This window comes from Anser cygnoides, chromosome 7, assembly GCF_040182565.1.
Source record: "Anser cygnoides isolate HZ-2024a breed goose chromosome 7, Taihu_goose_T2T_genome, whole genome shotgun sequence".
NCBI classification, from domain to species: domain Eukaryota; kingdom Metazoa; phylum Chordata; class Aves; order Anseriformes; family Anatidae; genus Anser; species Anser cygnoides.
Window position 1 is genome coordinate 4,348,643 of NC_089879.1, and position 20,222 is coordinate 4,368,864.

At 38.8% G+C, this 20,222-nt stretch overlaps 1 protein-coding gene across 1 annotated transcript in view; it reads left to right on the forward strand.

The window, feature by feature from the left end:
• Positions 1–20,222, forward strand: part of CPXM2 (carboxypeptidase X, M14 family member 2) — a 74,409-nt gene that overhangs the window by 25,446 nt on the left and 28,741 nt on the right. Inside the window, exons 3-5 of the mRNA XM_013185851.3 lie at positions 4,658–4,797; positions 18,484–18,568; positions 19,110–19,260. Coding sequence (XP_013041305.3) covers positions 4,658–4,797; positions 18,484–18,568; positions 19,110–19,260 — 376 coding nt within the window. The remainder of the gene's footprint in view (positions 1–4,657; positions 4,798–18,483; positions 18,569–19,109; positions 19,261–20,222) is intronic.

Here is a 20,222-nt window from a genome sequence, read left to right on the forward strand (position 1 = left end):
GCTTCAGGTTGTATGGCTGTATAAAGAGAGCCAACGGATGGTTATTGGTTCTGACTACTTTGTCAGCTCATGTAATTCAAATGAAGGGGAAATGCTAGAATTAGAGCAGTGAATAAGGTTGATAGATAACCCTTAAAGTTCTGGGGCTTGTTTCCTGGGTTACAAAACGCTCCAAACTTTGTGTGGTGAGGGTACAAACCCACACAGACCTCAATGTGTAAGCAGAGGTGGCAGCAGCCCAGAGCTACTCCCCTCCCAGCTGCAGAAAATCACCCCAGGTCCTCAGCAATGCACCTGTGTTACTTTTTTACTTTTTTTTTTTTTTTTGTCATTTCCCTGTAGTTAATGACAGCAGTTAATTGAAAGTGTGTAGTTCTAAGTGAAGCACTTGCCCCGAGGCAGCTTTTCAAAAGCAATGATTATGCTGCAAAAAAAAAAATCTGCAATTCATAAGCTACTAGCTTCAGAATTGTTTAGCTGCTTTTATTTAGCATTAAAGATGTGCTTAGGTGCTTTGTAGGACCAAATTCTATTTTCCTACTTCTTGTGTTTATGTTTTCAACTTTAGCAGTGCTACTTTCTGAATTAAAATCCTTTCCGATGTAAAAACGGTGCTTTTGCACGAGAAAGCACATTTAAAGTTCAAACTCATAAAGAGGATACTAGCACCAAGTCAGCAATAAAAATGCCTAAAGATTATTTCATTTGTTAGTTACCTTTTATTATTAGACCCTTCAGTAGATTTTTTTCTCCAGCTAAAGGGAATTGTCTGCTAATGAAGTAAGACTGAGACTGAGAAGGATGAGCTCTAATGAGCAGTGTAATTTCACCTGCTGCCCACTGCAGGGTAACGGTGGGCAGCTGCTGGGAGGTGGCACCACTCTTGGATAAAATTCCTCTCTGCAAGGGCTTGCCTTTCCTTCAGCTTCTTGCAGTGCTTTTGCAGAAATAGTTCTGTGAATTTCTCCAGGGGAAGAAAGTTTCTTCACCTCCCCTTGCATGTTTTCATGGATTAATTTTTGTCAGCATGCTCAGTAAGGTGATTTGCAACTACAGAAGCAGTGGAGGCAGCATGAGGTGAGCGGCATGGGCCTGTAGGCAGCACGGAGCAGGAAGGAGCTCTTCCTTTCCAAGCCAGCGTGTAGGTATGGCAGGTTGGGTGTGTGCGAGGTCTCACCTGCAGGCTTTGGGTTGAATTCCTGTTGAGAGCTGAGTAAAGTATTCTGTTTTTTCACTTCATGTTTCCTGTTAGAAAAAAGGAAGGAAAACACTAATGAACACACAAAGATATATAGATGATATTCAGATTGATCCTATAGGAATGTTTAATTATTTTATTACAATGTCTATATAGTGATATAAAATCAATTATATATATCAAGGACTGTGATGCATATTTGCATCATGAATCCTTTGTTGGCTGTGGGTTCTCATTTTCCATGGTAACACTAAAGTCCAGTTTAAGTACAAGAATGACCATACTGCTTCAGATTGGGAGCCCAGTGTCCCATTGTTATCAATAACACCACTTTAAAGAAAACAGAGAAGAGCATTTTACCTCTGGGTGCTGCTCTTCCTATTGTCTGGAGCCTCCAGTAGGAGCTGAAGGAACAGTCTCCTGCTGGGAAGCAAGCAGGAGCAAGGCAGCAGTCAGTTCTTCCTTCCCGAAGCTACGAGAGGCTTGGCTCAGGCTGGGTTTCCTTCTTTTGGTGTCTTGTCTTCCAGGATCTTGTGGCTGTACTTGTCTTCTAAGTTCACCTGCTGGTTAGAACAATGCTTCTGCCTGTTCACTGGCAGAGGTTTTTTGTTCGTTTATTGTGCAGAAAAAGGCCTCCACCTCTGTGCTGCTACAGCTTTGTGCCCTCCCTGCAGAGCTGCAGGGCATTGGACTAAAGGACCTTCAATCCAGTGCCAGTTTAAATACGGTTTTTACCCTTCGTTCTTTGGTCTGAGATCTTTGTTTAGAAAGATCATGTGGGTATTCTTGTGTTTTGTTTTTTTGTGTATGGTGTTTGGTTTTTTGCCTGTTTTTTCCATTAGCTTCTTCATTCTCCTATTTACGAAGAAGTGTTAAAAATGTGAAGCTTTTTTTTTTTAAGTTGTCATAACTTGAATTCATTCACTTTGTTAATTTAATGCATGATTTATAAATTCAAGTAAACATCTCACTGAGACAAGGTAGCTTGATCTATATTCTTTGATTAATATTTGATGATAATTGTTCTCATCTTTCAGGAATGAAAGGTTTCCAACTAAATTTAACAGCAACTTAAATTACATATTTGATTGCTTTAAAAACCTTATAACCTCAAAAATATTTTGAAGTGTTTATAGGACAAATTCAAAATTTCCTCTTCCTTGAGGGGAAGAAAAAAGAATTGCAATTCTAAAAGAGAAAACTTAACACAAATTCCTTAGGATTTAGGGATCCTATAGGATCCCTTTAGAAATATTTCTAATAATGACTTCTCATTGATTAAATCCTATTTCAAGTATTACTTAGTGATAGCTACACACAGACACCTGCTTCTTTCTAACCTAGTGAAAATATTGTTTTAGCTTTGGAGAAGCTGACATCAGGAAACAAGTGCAGGAAGGAGAAGCAACAAAGTGTTGTTTTTTTATTTTTTTAATGCTTAATATTTGGCCCAATTTAAGGTAAGGTTTCTTAAGATATACATAATTGTAAATCTAATCTGGAGAGTCTAAAGGGTATGCTTACAATTTAAATATGTGCTTAGATTTTAATTAAGTCCAGTTGAAAGAGTAAAGACATGAATATGTAATTTGGTGTTTTTTGTTGCTGTGATGTTCTTGTTTTTTGTTTTGGCTTGTTTGTTTTGTAAATAAGCTCTTCTTTCTCCACTTTCCTTCTCTCTGTAATGCAGAGGAGAGGTTTATGACCTGATGAGCATCATGCTAATTAATGCACAGCAACCTCAGTCTGAGGACAAAGATTCCCAGCTGAAACACTGAGATATGGGCCTTTGTTCTGCAGAAGTTAGTGGAATTTCATCAGGGATTAGCATGATGCTGGTTCAAGGTGCTCTGCAGATTTTAATGCTTCCTGGCAAGTGTTGATTTTAAACCTTAAGACTACTTCAAATTCCATCTTACTTTAAAATGCCTTGAAATATTTTCTTGAAAAAGGTTACAACTAAGGCTGTTACTATACTTATTCTCATTTCCCATTATTCATGTCTCCTTGAAGAATTTATATTCCACTGTTAATAGTGTTCCTCTCTGTACCTTGCACTTCCACTGTATGTGGAAGTGTGCTCACTGTATGTGAGCTTCACATTTAAAATATTGGAATTTGAGTATAAAATCAGGTGGCTCCATGTAAATTTGGAAAATGCAGGAAAACTAATACATTTGAAGCTGCCCTATCTCAGGTTTGAATACAGAGAAAGTGAGAAAATTTAGGAACTGAATCTGTTTTGCCTTGCTTCCTTCAGATGCTACCAGGCTCAGACTAGGGGAAGAGAGGTTGACATCTGCATCCCCTTTTTGCAAATTAGACTACTCCAACATCCATTTAGGTAGAAACTGTATGTAAAGATGGAGATAGATTTGTCAGCCTCTGCCACTGTAACCCAGCTATGAATGTAATTTCAATTGCAATATAAAATAACTGTACAACAGAGCTTAAAGTGTCTATAAAAATTTACAAAGTTTTCCATTTTCTTCATTTCTCTTTGGGAAATATTTAAGTGTATCCTTTCTTGGAGTTACATGGATGGCAATGATAAATCCATGTTAAACACAGATGATATAACAAAAATAAGTGTAGTCTCTGAGAACCATATGGAGAAGCTTCTGTGCTTTCTCTGACAGTAACCAGCTTAGCGCAGAACATTTCCTGGGCTTTAGCAACAAGATAAATATCTGAAGACCTCAGATGACATGTTTCTTTGAGTGTTTCTTGTGTGTTTAGAATACACAAAATATCTTTCAGCTATTTCTTCTATGAAAATGTTGAGAAGGGGTGTGTTTGGGATGTTTATTACCAGCACAAATTAGGGTATAAATTGGTATGCAAGTTGGAATATCCCAGGGAACTGGGCATTCCTGAATCCTTAACCTTTGACATTAATTTGCTCTAAGGCCTGAAAATCTCTGATGAAAAATGAAATAATTCTCAGAATGATAACCGATGGAAAACAGTATTACAGCTTTCATATGCCCTGCATGCTCCATTGCTGCTTCTGTGGAACAAAGAGGTTGCTCCTTCACTCACCATTATTGAAATGGAGTGGAGCTGTTTTTTTTGTTGCTGCTTTTTTTGTTCTTCTTTAGGAATTTCATAACTCTCAAGACCATGTGGCTAATTCCTTCTGGATAAAGGATCTGTTATGCCACAGGCACAGACAGGTGGACTGAACTGAAGTTCTGTTTGTGCTCTCTAAGTTAAATTTATATTTAATGGTTCTTAGTTTTTGAAGGGACTTGCAAAATTCTTTCTCCCTGCCTTTGAGTAAGAAAATATTTTGGTCTCTCCATGTAGCTGTGGAGAATGACAGTCTCAGGGGTCTTAAAATGGAGCCAAAGGAGAAAATGAAATGAATGATGACTTCAGGTTTTCTTTCCTTTTTCCTGTGAAAGACCTTTTGTTTCTTGGTTCTGATTTATGAAGACAGTTTTGCCTTCTTTTCAGGCAGGTGTTAACGAAAATGATTTTTATGATGGTGCTTGGTGTGCAGGAAGAAATGACCCATTTCAGTGGATTGAAGTAGATGCTCGAAGGCTAACAAAATTCACTGGAGTCATCACACAAGGAAGAAATTCTCTCTGGTCGTAAGTACATTGTGGTTTTCCTCACTGAGATCTAAGCTTTCAAACCAAGGAGTACATGTTGAGATGTTTTCTTTTCTCAAGAAAATAAATGAGTGAAGATGATTTATGAAGTCAAGTACTGAATGGAGGAACATTAAAAGGCAAAGTGTTTATGTATGGCATAAAACACAAATTTAAAGGTAGCAGATGTCTATAGTCATTATTCACATCTGGTAAAGGAAGCAACATGATTCCCTCCGGTTATATGCCTTTATATTCACCTTGTTGAATTTGCTTGTGTTAACCTTCCTAGTTCTTCACCAGTATTTAGCTTGATTAGCTTATCATACTAAGGAATAATTGGTGAAACTCTAAAACTCTTAAATGAACAGTTAAAACAATTCTCTATATCCCTACATTTTTGCTCTAAGGAGGAATTATAATATAACCAAAACCCACAGAATGTGTTGACGATGACTGCAGTATTTTTGTAGCAATCACGCAGTGCTGAGTTCATGGATGGTCAGATGACTCCATGCAATTTGAGCCTGTTTGCTATGAAGGTTTTAGGAACGAGTGCTTGCCATGAGTAAGGCAGCTGTCTTGTTCCCTTGTTGAAGGGGGAATCCAGCTACCTGTAGCCTGGGTCTTACACATTTGTTCCCATGGTGTCGTCCACTTCCAATGCTGAAAGCATTTGTGAGCTTTCAGGTTGTTTTTCATGTTATCTACTGAACGTATTGCAGTAGAAAAAAAATGTTTTGCACAGAGCTGTGTGTGTTTCTTTGTAATCTGCTTCTGACTGTAGGTACCCAGGTTACTCTATAATATAACTAATGTCAATGAGGTGAAAATATTCTTGGTATAGGAATATAGCAATCAGCTGGCATAAACAGGAACTGAAGGTGAAGGCTTATTTTCTTCAATTCAGTTTCAATTAACTTCTTGTTGGGTTTAACAACATTGTGAGTAAATGACCTTATAACAACATTATGTGAGTAAATCACCCTATAACCCTGCTCATGCTGCGAGATCTCTTTGACTAAGTATGCAAGAGATGCATAGCATTAGACCTGTTCTGGTCAGCTCTTGCATTAAGAAAATTGGTTTGCCATATAATAAAAGGCAAATCATATATATATATATTTCACTTCAGTTAAGAAAAAAAATACATTTTTTTCTTCTGCAGTTTAATTTTCTGATTTTATTTTTTAGCATTGGTGTGGGAGCCTTTTTGGCAATAGGGTTTCTATATTTATTCCACATTGTTCTGTGTTAGATAATTACTGTAGAAAAGTCTTCTTTTCTATATTCATACTCTTGACATTGCTGTTCCTATCAACACCACTGTTGCACTGCTTCATCGTATTGTATTGCTATTTTCAGTTCAGCTGTATTGTCAGTTTACAGCTGGACTTGATGCTCTATTTATAGTTGTTATTCACTGCCTGTCTGTTTTTGTTTGGGAGGGAGGTGGTGTGTTTTTTTTTCCCTTCTTGTTTTCACCCTCTCCTTCATGAAGATTTGGTTGGCAGGAGGAGTGGTTGCTCCTGTTGGTGCTGGGAGAGCAGGTCCAGGCTCCTCTGGGGTTGTTACTCAGGTATGCAGGGGAAAAAATGCACTTCTGCCTTGCAGGAGCAAAGATGGGTTCAGCTGGACTAGCTTCCTGGAAAACAGGGCTTCTCTTGTCAGGATCTGACAAGATGGAGGCCTCCATCTAACCTGGTTTCTGCTGACCTAGCTTTGGCTGTGGGAATGGCTTCCTTGGAGTCCAACTCGCATTCTCCTTCCCTTCACTAGATAAAACAGATGAAACCAGTTTAGTTCGTATGTTCTTTTCTTATGTGTATAAGACATTAGATTTCAAAAATAACTTGGTACTCATAGGGGTACCAAAATTGATACTCATATTTTCAATAGAGTTTAGGTTGATATGTGGAGCCCTCATCCAGACCAAAGTGCTGTCCTAGGGTTTCCAGTTTCTCAGCATTTGGGAGGGTAGTACCCAGGGTGATGTCGGGCTGCGTTCAGAATTAGTTTTACTGCTGTATCTGAAAGATGATCTTGGTGTAATTTCCTTCCCCAACTCCTCCAGCAGTCAAGGAACTGAGAGGAAAGGCAGAATCATGAAACCCTGGTGTGGGCAGGAGCTGAACAATGAAAATGGACATCAGTAGAGATCCTAGAGAGCGTGGAGCAGAGTTTGTATTAGAGTGGAATTCAGGGGCTCTGCTGAAAGCTTTGGTACTTGTGACTCTTAGGGCTGCATGCAGTGAATTTCTTTTGTAAGCCAGCTGAGGGAGAAGCAAGCTGGTGGGACTTCTGTTGGTGTGGGCAAGTTCTTCTGTGGCTGTTCTGCTACAATGGGCACTAGATATGAAGGAGATTCATTTTTTTCTCTTACATTTAGCTACTGGCTGTGATGGTATCAAAAAAGAGTGTTTATGATAGAGTTTGTACAAAAAGATTCCATTATGTTACCTGAGGCACCTTCCCAACTTCATGAAGTTACGTGAAAGGAATATAGTGCATTTGTAGCTAATAGAAACATATATTGGAAAATAAGCTTATTTCAGGTAGAAGAGCTAGAAAACAGCCCTCTCTTCTGTGTTGTATTAGAAGCAAAAACCTGCCAAGCTTGGGAGCCAAGGTAAGATTTTATTTAAGCCTTGGAGTCTTTCCCACCATTATATAAAAGTCAAGGCGCTAGGATATGTCTTAGGTTCACCAATGCTATTATGTGATGCTGATAAAGAATTAGAAAGGCAATTTTTTTCTCTTCATATTGAACAAGGAAATTTTAACAAAATGGAAATTTTTACTTAAAATCCTCTCTGAGCTTCTGCCTAGATCAGATTCATTCCTTTCCTGGTCCCTTTAGCTTCCTGCTGCTGACTTAATGAGGATGTGTAAAATGAGAAGGAAAGAGAGGTGAGGACACCCATCTGAATGCTGCAGCAAGTAACTGCTCATTGCAAGGCTGCAATTAGGAGTATGGCCTTTGATTCTGCTGGTGTTTCTGATGCTGTAGCCAAAGTTAGTTTACTGGTGGTGGGAACAACCCTCTACTTTTATATAAGCTCTGGCAACTGCTGTCTGGCTTTGCTTATGGCCCACTCCACCTGAAGAGTGATGGTTTCTTTGCATCAACCTTGCTTCTTGGCTTTAAAACTTCGGAGGATATTGATGAAATAAAGGTTATGTTTGATATAATGCAAAGAACACAAAAATACATGGGGTTGTCACTATTTTTACGCGGGCAGACACTGCTTCACCTCAGTTATTCCTCTCCCAGTCTCACTTGGAAAGTTGTTTTGTATTGTCCACCTTCCCCTGCGGGATGTGGCTCCACTTGCCTTCCCAGGGTTCTTGGGCCTGAGCTTGGGACATGAGAGCCCTGAGGAGGAAGAGGCCAAGGTGTGGAAACAGCTCCTGAAAGCACATGTGACCTGACTAGGGAAAGAAGGAAACCATGCTTGGTTAGTAATGAATATTTGAATTGTTTAATCATTTCCTTTATAGAGAAAAACACTTTTCTAAGTCAAATGCTGTACTTGAACTGCGTGGCTGCAAATTCCGTGACAGTAACTTGGAAGCAAATCTTTCTGCTTTTCTCTTTCCTTCCTGTAATAAGCAGAAACAGCCTTTGAATGAAAACTCCTGAATTTGAGGAGTCTTTCCTTTTACCAGTCAAAGCGAGCATGTGGACTCAATAGCTGTAGCTATTCAGGCACCTCAGTCATTCTTGAGAAACCCAAAATGGCAAAGCACTCTTTTAACATTGTAAGTAGCAAACACTGGCTAGACTCTCCAGAAGATATGCAGATGTTGTTTTTCTGAGGTAGTGGGCAACAGCTACAAGAAACAGGGCTCCTTTCTGACTTTATACTGATGATGTCTGAAACTAACTAGTGTTACTAGTGTGGGCCAGGATAAATAAGATCTAACACCTTGAAATTGAGCAGAACATCAGTTCCTTCCTATGAACTGAGTATATTTGGAGTTCAGTGTCTTTTGGCCATTACCATGCTGTTTCACTATGAATATCCCATAGTTAATAGAAGGGTGTTATTGATATCTCTTTACAGAACTGCTTTGTTTGCCTGCAGAGGAGTTGTGTGAGTGATGTAATCTCTTAGAAATTCCTGGGACGTCCTCCTCTTAGAGACTGACAATGCCAGCAGATAAGATTGAGCTGGGCTACCAGAGGGTTTACGGATGAATATTTGGGAGAGAAATATAGTGTATAATTCTCCATTTCTGCCAATACATCTCTGACTTTTTTGAACTATGTGTCTTTAAACAACTGTTCAACACTGAGTGGGACACTGGAAGCATCACTGTGGAATTGTGCCATGTTTAGAAGAATGATGTGATAGTTTAAAATATGTACTCTTTTGACAGAGGGAAAGAAAATATTAATCACTCTTAGCAGTTTGGCAAGAATCTAAAAAACATAAGAAACATGTTTCCCACAACCCAAACAATCTTGATAACACAATCTCTTGTATCAAGAAAAAAGTCTAAATAGACTCAATGTGTACTTTAATATAATGCTTCAAAGTGTTTCAATGCAGAGGATGTTTTGATATTAGAGAATTTGATGCAGTATTTCAGTTGTGAAGTATCTGTGATGCATTTTATTAAAATTAATCTTTCAAACATGTTAAATTATGTGCTAATACTACATGTCATGAAATAACAATGACAACGTGAAAAATTATGGGTGAAAGCATCTGCAGTATACTCAAATTCTAAAGCAAATTTCTGGAATTTTGCAGGTGAAATTCAAAATACTTGTTTCCAAATAATTTTAAGAACTTGTCTTCTGAAAATATTGAAAGTGGTTTGAAAAACAACAACAACAAAAAAACTTTTTTTAAATTTAAGGAAACAAATGGGGATGTGACAAATCTCCAAGTCTGATTTGGGTAGAGGTTAGTCTGTGTGCCTTGCTGTAAGACTGGGATGATTCCTAGTTTACACAATTTATCTGATACCTCTTCTGAAGACCTGGTATGCCATTCTGTTGCTCCTGTAAAACATGAGTCTCACAAAGCATGAAGATTTGAACCTCAGACCATGGACCTCATCCATTATATAATTTCTTCAGGGCACAACTTAGTCTTTATTAGTACGTAAAGACGTAAAAATGTATGAAACAATTTTTCAGTAGAATAAGAAAGTCACTTAAATGGACAAATTTCTTTCTAACGCTTCCTGAATTTATTTAGGACCACACTTGCTCAATATTGTAACTTCTGTTTAACCACCCTGGCCAGCTTTTTAGAGCTGTCAGGTGGCTGACGTATCCTGGGAGACCTGATCTGGACACAGGATCATAGTTCTGACCCACCTCTAAACTGCCCGCTATTGTTCATTGCTGTTGGAGATACACTTTAACTACAAGGTAGTGTAGACACCATTACAGTGACCCTACTGAGCCATTTGTTTGTTGTCCTTGTGATACAATGTAGGATAGCAAATATCCAGCAGAATTTATTTATTTGTCTGATCACATTCTTTCTAACTACAAGTACTAAATCTTTGGATAGGGGAATAATTTGCAGTTTCCTATAGCATGTTCTCAGGTTGTTCTACATGCAGTGCAACCCACCATGATCCCCAGTATCTCTTTTGACAAACTGTCCCTAGGGAACAGTAGGTCTGTAGCAAACAGTACTTTCTAGATATATACTTCAGGATAAACTCAAGTCAGTACAGTTTACTTCTAATTTGGGTGGTGCACCATTCTGTTTTTCTTTACTCACAAGCTAAACGTGCTGTCCCACTTTCTACCTTCTGTATTCATTAACATTTCCTCAAGAACTGAGGTTTACTTTTATAGGCAGTCATTATGAGAGGATTGCAAGTTAATAAACTTGCTTGCAGGAAGGTAGAATTTCTTGCTTCCTTTCCAGTTCAGCAGCCTGTCATAGTCTTAGAAATAGTAACTTTATCTTCATGGAGAGAAAGTAACATCAGTGTCTTTAGTATTACAATAATCAGGAATTAAGCAGTGATATCCCAGTGGAACCACAGTAGCATTTGGGTCAACATAGTGGATACTCATTGGTATTTAAGTTGTTGCTACAGATATCTAAGAAAACAATTTTGCACTGTACATGGGAAGAAGGGGCAAAAGATAAAAAGGCACAATGCTGCTTTTGAAAGCGTCGTGGGATAATTGTAAATACAGTCCAGTTCACAAGAACAGCAGCCATGGTTGGCATTGTCTTTCAAAGCAATGTTGTCACCATGCAGAGGTTGCTAAAACACTCTGATTAAAGACTTCAGCAAATTCAGTGAAAATGTCTCAATGTTTTATCCAAGTCCTGTAATAAAAAAAAAAAAGCAGCTGCTGCGTACTGACATGAGCAGTTATGGTGCATTAAATCAGTGTGAGCTGTTATTTGCCCTGACTGGGTGACAGGATTGCAGAGATTATTACAGCCTCACTGAAATCACTCTCACTGAGTGAATTGCTCCAAATCCACTGAAATCATATCAAATATAGGATGGGAGTTATGCAACAGTCTGGATTCAGTGTAGAAAAAGCTCCTTCAATACATCAATGTCATTAGTTACCTACTATACTGGTGTTTATCACTGGCTTTCTTAATAAGCTATATTTTTCATTAACTCTGGCTTGGTGGAACTATATCTTGGGTTTTGTGTTGTGGTACCCAGGCAGTCAGCTTTTGGCATCTTCAGCCTCAAGTGCTCTCCATCTATCTACTTATCTTCGCTCCCTGTGCTAGGTTTACTTTCCTCCTCGGTCCTTATGCCCTGTGCAAGTGCAAGGTGCAGCACGCAGCCCAGTGCTTCTCACAGATGCTCGCTGTCTGCTCCTGAAGTTCAGGAGCTGCTCTGTGACCACCTGCAGTGATCCTGTGTGGGTGGAGGTCTGCAGAAGCGCACCCAGAAATGTACTTGTGCTTCTGCAACTCTGCTTGACAAGAATGTCAGAACTGCTGACATTCTGTTGTGGGTATGATTTGTCACGGTGTTCGCGCTCCAGTTGTGACTGCTTTGCTGGGGACTTTGTGACTCATGGTGCAGAGGCTGGGTCACTGCCATCCCCACGAGGAGTGCTCCTGGCTGGTTAGCCACCACTCGGCTCTTGGAAAGGGCGATGTTGCGTGGAGAGAACCTGCTCTGCAATGAGGCTCTTGGGGGTGTCCAGAAGATGAAGGAAAGCTTAACTCCCATGTAAAGAACCAGACTGGGAAGCTTTAAATCAAATGAGCTGAAGCAGTTAGGAAAAGGATACACCAGATAGGATACAGGCAACTGTTTAAACGTGTTTATCATTCACAGCTTTGATTTTTATATCTTTGAATGTGCATTATGACTCATTGCAATGAGAGTGACCACAGGGGGGTTACTGAATGGCTGTCTGGCAGCTGCTGCTTTCCCTTCCACCTGAGCATCCTTCCCAAACCAGTGTCCCTTTTGCACACACTGAGCTGCACTTGGTTGTGGTATTGTGTGCACTTGGTAGGCATGAGCCCTTTCAGCACTGCTTTAAATATGCTCACAGCTGTGCACACAAATGGCAGTATTTGCTGGTTACTGTCAGAGCTTTTTATTTTCCATTAATTTAATATTCACAAGCAGGAGACAAAAATGCATGATGTGGCAGTGGCTGTATAGTTTGGATTTATCTCAAGTATATAACGAATATGAAAAGGTGTGGTGGGTGCAAAAAAAGAAAGGGACAATGTGAAATATCAAAGGAAGGTTTAAAATAAAAGGAATAACACCTTGATTGTGTTTAGCAGGTATAAAAGATATGAAAGGGGAAGGTCTGGTGTAGGAAGGATTTCAAATGCATGCAGATCGCTTTGTGAGGAGGGGCCTGTGAATGGTAGGTGTTAAGACCGTAAAATCTTAGGGGCAGAGGATGTTTTTGACCCCACACAAGAGGCCTGGGACCCTCAGGTTTTGTTACAGTCCGAATATGAAACAGCAACAGGAAACTGGATTTTCAAGGAAGGTTAGAAAATCAGAGGAAAAAATCTCAAAAACTCAGCAGTAAGTAGCAACCATTGATTGAGAAATGTTCCCAGTTCCTACTTGCTTGAGAAGGGAGCTTTTGAAAAAATTCATGCTTAATTCATCCATAGCAAATGAAATTCTGGCCCTGAGCTTTTCTTCACAAGGCCTCTGAAGAGCAGATTTCACAGCAGTATATTCATTTAAGTCAGCTAGAAGCAATTTAAAAAATTAAATATTAAAAGATTTCAATTATTAAAAAAACACCCTTGCTTGCTATTCAAGCTCCATATCTTAAATCATATTTATTTTAATTAGTTTGTAAAACTTGATGGGCTACCTGTGGTTAGCCAGAGCATTTTTTGACTTGGTTTGTTCTGGAAACTGTTGGGTAGTAGGTGATTTAAAATGTTATCTGCATGAACGTTATTAGATTATATTAATGGTTTTATATTTATTTGCAAGAGACTACAGATTGCTTTTTCAAGCAGAAAGTCATTTAATTGCCAGCATGCTGATTCTGTTGCATCATTAGAGATTAATCTAAAATTTGCCTAACTTTTTTTTCTATAGAGATTTCTGTTTCAACCACTTTGGAATGTCAGTTTATACATTATTGGAGGATACAAATCTGTTTGCCCGTCTGTTTCTATTTTCTATTATTTCTGGGGTTTTATAATGCAGATAAATCAGGTTATCCTGACAGCAGCAAAAATAATATGGTCAGCTGGAGCCAGGTCCACTGTAGATGGTCCTAGCCTGAACTCTGTCAGTGCTTGTTAGTCTCATCTCCAGCATCTCAGCTGCTGTGGGCTCCAGCTTCTGCTGACAGGCACCTGCCAACCTTCCTCATTTATCTTAAGTCATGAGGCAATTTGGTGATGTGGACAAGCATACTTAGAGCCTGAGATAATTTTACTTGTTCCTTATTCAGCTTCCCATATTTGAGGAGCCTGGCCTTAAAATAGGCATGTAGCAGATCCTGTTCAAACGAAATAAAACCATATCCAAATAGTCAGAAGTCTCAATTAACGTACTCACCTGCCAGAGGTCAGGCAGCAAAACTGCCTGGCATCTCTTCACTGCTTCTCATTCAGCCCTGTTTGTGTGCTATGCTGTGTTGCGATATCAGTGTTTCTTACATAAAGAAGTAAGAGAATTATGTTGAGGAAGGTAAGGCAGAAAGATGTTCTGTTGTCATGATGTCCTTACCTAAGCTCAGTACCTGCAAAGGCTGTAGGAGATCTGCTCTCAAGCCTCTGCTTTGATTCAGGTTTCACCTCTGTCCATAGGCCAGTTGCTTAAGCTTCCCTCAGCTTGCATTTTTTGGATGGAAATGGATAAGCTGGACACTTCCATACATCACGGGAAACTGAACTGAAAATGTTTAAATAAGCATAATCTAACAACAATGCATCACAGATGAAAATCAACTAATTATAGAAAATAACTTTAAGAATTTCATTACAGTAAGTGAATTGGAATTGTTTTGATTTCTGTATTTACTTTCTTTGAAACAAGTTGATTAATCTTGGCTAAAGATAAAGAGATTTTTCAATTAAATTTCTCTTATGAGAGATGAGGCTGGCGTAATTTTTAAAAAGGATTATTAATGGGAAACACCTGGATCCAAATGATTCCTGTCAAATCTGTATCTTGTGATCTTTTTATAGCATAAATGAAATTCTGAGGAAATCACGTAGGTAGCACTTAAGCTCATCTTTGTGCTAGAGTGCGATGAACTAGATGTAACTTTTGGTGCTTGAAAAGATACTGTTAACCTATACCTTCTGTATTGCCTAGCCTCCTACCAAGAAAACCTTGATAATTAATTTTTTCCTTTCTGAATGCTGGTGTAGGTCTCTTCCCTGAGTTCTGTCTCCCTGACTGACTAACAAGTGTCTGTGTATTTTGTCTCAGGAATATAATAGTAAGGTCCAGGGAAGTTTTATAGACTGAATTCAGAAGAGCTTCTCTATAACAACTGTAGGGACATCCTAAGTATTGTAAAACTTTATACTTATCTTTCAAGTTTCCTTAGGTGGTTTTATTGTTCAATGTTGATGGGGCCCAAAAAGGGTTTCCTGTGTGATGTGCTGCAGAAATTGGTGTCTGCAACTCCAGAACCCAATGAGATGAATCTTTTTGTCACTAACAAAACAACACAGATGACATTCCTCAGTACTACTTCTGGCACAAGGCTTTTCTTTGTGATGGGTTTCCCTGAAAGCTTTACATTTCTGTGTACACGTGAACAAACCAGACACCCTGTAAGAACTAAACTCTTCAATTCCAGGAAGCACTGTGCTTGCTGTAAACAGGCTGGCTGTTGATTCGAGCATGTGCAACGCATTGATCTGCTCCCTGGAAGTATCAGCCCTCCCTTGTTGCACATGGATGGAAAACCTGCAGCTTTCAGGAAGATTTAACAAGTAAATATTGCTCTGCTGATCTGGATCTGTAGAAGTGTCTGGGGTTTAAAGACACTCAGCCAGGAATGCAATTTCAAGGCAGAAGACCTCCTTTTTTGAGGGGAGACCGAATTTACAGCAACCTCCTTAAAAGTGGCAGAAGCTTTTTATTTCCTTCTTATGACATGTAGGGGGAAAAAAGGAGGGGGAACTTAAACCTGTAGAGGCACTTTTGCTATTTAGTGCCAGTGGGAGAAGGAGCTGGTCACCTGTGGCTTGTTTATTCTACAGCTCAACAGATGCAAAAGGGATGTTTATTCCTTACAGGCAAGCCCAGTTAAGTCTGTGGTGTGTGACCTAATACATCACACTGATTTATCTCCTCCCACGACCCTCTGTAGTCGTTCTATAATGCAGCCATACAAGATTGGATGAAGTCCCATTTGTATTTTAATTGGCAGACTGCCTCTGAAAAGCATGTTACTTGTTATCACTCAAGATGGATTATGTGTACTACTGATTAGTATACATTTTCCTTCAGGAGAAGTTTGAACTTTTGTGAGTGTATGGAATGAGAAAATTAAAATATGGTAAATAAGTCCTAGCTGGGAAACATTAGTGTAACAACAACATATTTTCTTATGCCAGTAAATTGACCTGGTTCTTTAAAAAAAAAAAAAAAATGTATAAGTGCTGTGACTTTCTTACAAAGTTCTCAGTTATAAAGAATGCCTATTTTTATCTTGTTATTGTGTGGTCTTGATATTCTCTTGGAATATTTTTTCAGCTGTAAGGTAACGAATATGGATGCATTGTTTGTCCTGATTTTACTTATGCAGTTAGTTGTGTGGTTGTTTTGTTGTTCTGTATTCAGAAATAATGGTGTCTTCTGGTTTGTAACATTGACTCTTTGCTTGTTTATCCTGATTTTTGAAAATGTCCATAATTCTGTTGTGCACTGAATATGTACACCCCTTTCTCCTCACCTGTTTAAACCTGTTAGTCTTGCTCTTAAGCTTGCTTTATTTTTCAATTGAAAATTTTTTTTTCTCTTCGTGGAGGTTTGATGTTGGCCATTTCTGAAATTCTTCCTTTCTGTCTTTGATAGATGTAAATCTGCCTTCCTTCAGCTTGTGAGTGAAAGTGAAATATTTTGGTGCAACTACCATGTTATTGTCAAAGTTGAGGGAAGAGAGTAAAGTTCTTTTCAAGAGCTGCTGGGAACTCGCGTAGGGCACTGGAATCACTGTCTGCCTTATTGTATATTCTTTCACAGCCACAAAGACTTGAGATGCCAGCATGGCACTTCACAGATCTGCTACCTCAGGAGGAGCCTCTACCCCAGGAGATCTTCTGTTGACAGGCAGAAAATAAGTATTTTCAAGGGCTGCTGACTTGTTAAAGTCTTTCAACAAATATTGAAGTAATGTGTTCATTACAAGCTATGTACAATAAAAAAAGTTCAATCTGCACAGCAGTAGCCAATAATTTTCCATTTAAAATAACGTAAAGTGCAAAACCTTTTCATCTAAAAAGGATGGTCAGAGGTTTGCAAAGTACAGATCCAGTGTATAACAGTTGGATTATTTCAGTCAGTTCTTTCAAAAGCACATATTTACCTTCTCACTTTTTCGGGGTACTAATACATTGCATGCAGAAGTAGATCCTACTAAGCACTTTAGTTTTGTGTCATTTCAAGTCTGGACCTCAGTATGAATTGTTCATACAAATGGGATAGAAAATGAAAGAGTTGGACATCTAAAGCTATAAATTTTCTGCTTCCATGCCTTGACTCGAATGTTATTTGAAGGTCATTCTTTTTTTGCAAAAGGAAGTTAAGGGATCAATGTATTTCCTTACAACGCTGGGTGAAGTTGTGTTGATACTGTGGCTGCTGAATTCGCCCTTATACATCCACTGGAAGTCTGCATACTTTCTATAGAACACATGAAGGCTAATTTGCCCCCTTTAAACATAAGCACAGTTAAGTCAATATGTGAACATTCATAAGTAGCTTGTTAATATTTTTCTTATTTAAAATAAATAAAAGTACACATAGTTGCATGTGTATGGTAGAACAAGAAGTTTTGTCCTTCCAGGTCCTTCTGTATCTCTGATCCATACGACCTGTTGTTTCTCTCACAACTTCTCCTATTGCCCCTGTTCTTTCTAATCCCAAGAGCTTTCCTTACTCAGGTTTCACTCTCAGTAACTTTAATATGTAGCTTAGCTAAGAGCCTGCTTTCAAGAGTGACTGCTCTAGAGGACAGGTGGTTGCAGATGACCAGTCTGCATACATGAAAACTGGATTTAAACATCCTGGACTATCCTTACAGTACAAAGATATCTCTGAGGCATGACTCTCCTCCAAGCCACTACCTGTTGAAACTAGCTATTATGGAGGAAAAAAAACTCATGGTGGGAGAGTCAGGTTGTTACTTTCCCCATAGAAGTATACGCATTACCATGGGAAATGCCTAGACAGTGTATGAGCTACATTGATTAACCTCCACTCAGAATAGGGGAAGCAGCCATTTATTTCTCCTCTAGCTCCTCTTTGGATGAATACAGACAAGGTATTACCTTAGTATGAATGATTTTACTTTTGAGATTAAAGGAGATTTTCCTGTAAATCAAGAAACAGACCGCAAGAAAGATCAAACTATTAAAGACTGATCTTGTTATATTGCAGTAATGCACAAGTAGTGTGATCAATTAGACTGCTGTGAAGAGGCAGAATTATGTCTGCATTCCAACCTATTGCTAATAAAACCGGGAATGGCTGCAGGCTCTGGTTCACAAGCTATGGACTATTCAATATTGGTGCCAGGTGAAGGACTAATGCTTGTACAAAGGAATGGAACCAGCTTGTAAATAGAAAACAAGTGAATGAAAAAATTGCTGCTTAAAATTCAGACTTCTCATTGGGGAGGTTTTATTTTTTTCTGTCTTCTCTGATAATAGCAGAAATAATGTGTTCTGTGCCTGAACGGATAAGAGTTCTGAATGCTGGAGTGAATATATCTGTTCTAGATAAGCCACTTATCCCGAAAAGGAAAGGAGAGCAGTATTCCCTCACATCCTGGAATCCTAGAATATTATTTTCTTTTTTTAAGAATAATAATTAAGCATTTCTTAATTATCTGTTAAATCTAGATCTGCATGTCACTTTTTTAATCCAAGTGTGGGTATGACTGTGCCAAGTGGGGTTTCCAACCTTACAAGCTTTTTTACAATGCAATTTGCAGTCACTGTTATCTATGGAAAAAAATAACTTTGCTGCTTTGTCTTTTTCAAGGAGTAACTGGGTGACTTCTTACAGAGTACTGGTGAGCAATGACAGTCATGCATGGACTGCTGTCAAAAATGAATCTGGAGATGTGGTGAGTACTACAAAACAGATGTTTTGTGAAAAGGGAGGGGGGAGGGGGGCTGCCTCTTGGGATTTTGACTTGCCAGATTAATAAGTAAAAGGGTAAAAGGCAATATCTCTGTAGTCCCACCAGCCTGATGTAACTTTAAGAGCACATCATATAATACTAAGATGGACTCAGAATATTCTGTATGGCAAATCTGCATGAGTCTGCCTATGGACGTGGATAGCACCCTGGTAGTAGTCTTAGCTGAATGAGAAATGTCGCTAATTGCATGTCCTGCACAAGGGTTAGCATCTGTCCTTTGCTACCTGGGGACATCTCATGTACATGAGGTGCCCATTACTAGAGGGAGGGTGTGGAGCTCTGGCTCCTCTTCCCCTCTCTGAGGAGCACAGAGGGACTGTGCTCTTTGAAGAGCAATTCTGGCCTGAGCCACCATCGACCTGGGGCTGTACCAGGTGACTTTTTCTGATTCTGTTACCAAAGGTGTAAAAAGCCTTTTTGAAGAAATAATCAAACTGTTTTCATATGTTTGTTGCCTACACAGATTTTTGAAGGAAATAGTGAGAAGGAGATCCCAGTTCTCAATATGCTGCCAGTGCCACTGGTTGCACGCTACATCCGTATAAACCCTCGGTCCTGGTATGAAGAAGGTAGCATCTGTATGAGATTGGAAATCTTAGGGTGTCCTTTGCCAGGTAAGAGTCTCGCTCGGTTGGTGTTGACATGGCTGGCTGTGCCAAGACACAGAAGTTTTATTTCCTTTGGATGTCTTTGCTCTTGGTATAATATCTCTCTTTAATGGACAGCACTATGCAAAAAGAAATGAAAAATATCTGTCCAGACACATGGGCAATATTAGGATAGCTCATTTCAAATGCAACTGCATAGTATATATAAGTGGCTATATTAATAAGAACAAGTTGGCATGGATGATCTAACAAGATTTTCTCTGTTGTTTGGGCTGAAGTGCAGTGCAATTAATCTTACTGAGTGCACATGTACTAGAGAGGCAATAGAATTATATATCAAGACAGTCACTTGCAGATGTCTTAAGCTTTTAAGGCAAGAAAGAACCATTATAATTATGTCGTCTGATTTCTTTTATTTTTTATTTCTTTTTTTAATTTCATTGCAAAAGCTATAGGACTTCCTTGAACTAATTTGAAGTCAAAAGCTATGACTGAACTAGTGCTTATTTTGGGGGAAGGGGAGGGAGGTATTGGGGATATATTAAAAAAAAAAAATCTAGCATATTTCAAGTATTGTTGAATCCAACATGATTCCTGGTAAGTTTCAGATGAGGGTAAATGGTTTTGTTCTTGACAGAGGCTGAAACAACACAACAGGATGTTTAGCAGAAATGTTAAGCATTACATGTTTCTTTTACTATATAAGTGCAAAAGACAATTAGGACTTTGTTAGTGTATACAGATTAAAAACTTATACAAAGCCGCTTTAAAAAGAGGCATTCAGTATAGCAAATTATGGTGAACCCATGTTTCTGCTAAGCATGTCATAAATAGTCTCGTGGTGGATTCACATTGACATGTCTGTATGTACATAGATATTTGTAGAACTGTTTGTCCAAACCTTTTTTAAGTTGTTCACTACTCGTTCCAGATCTCGTCTGCTTTTTTCTTTGCTCTTAAATTCTGGC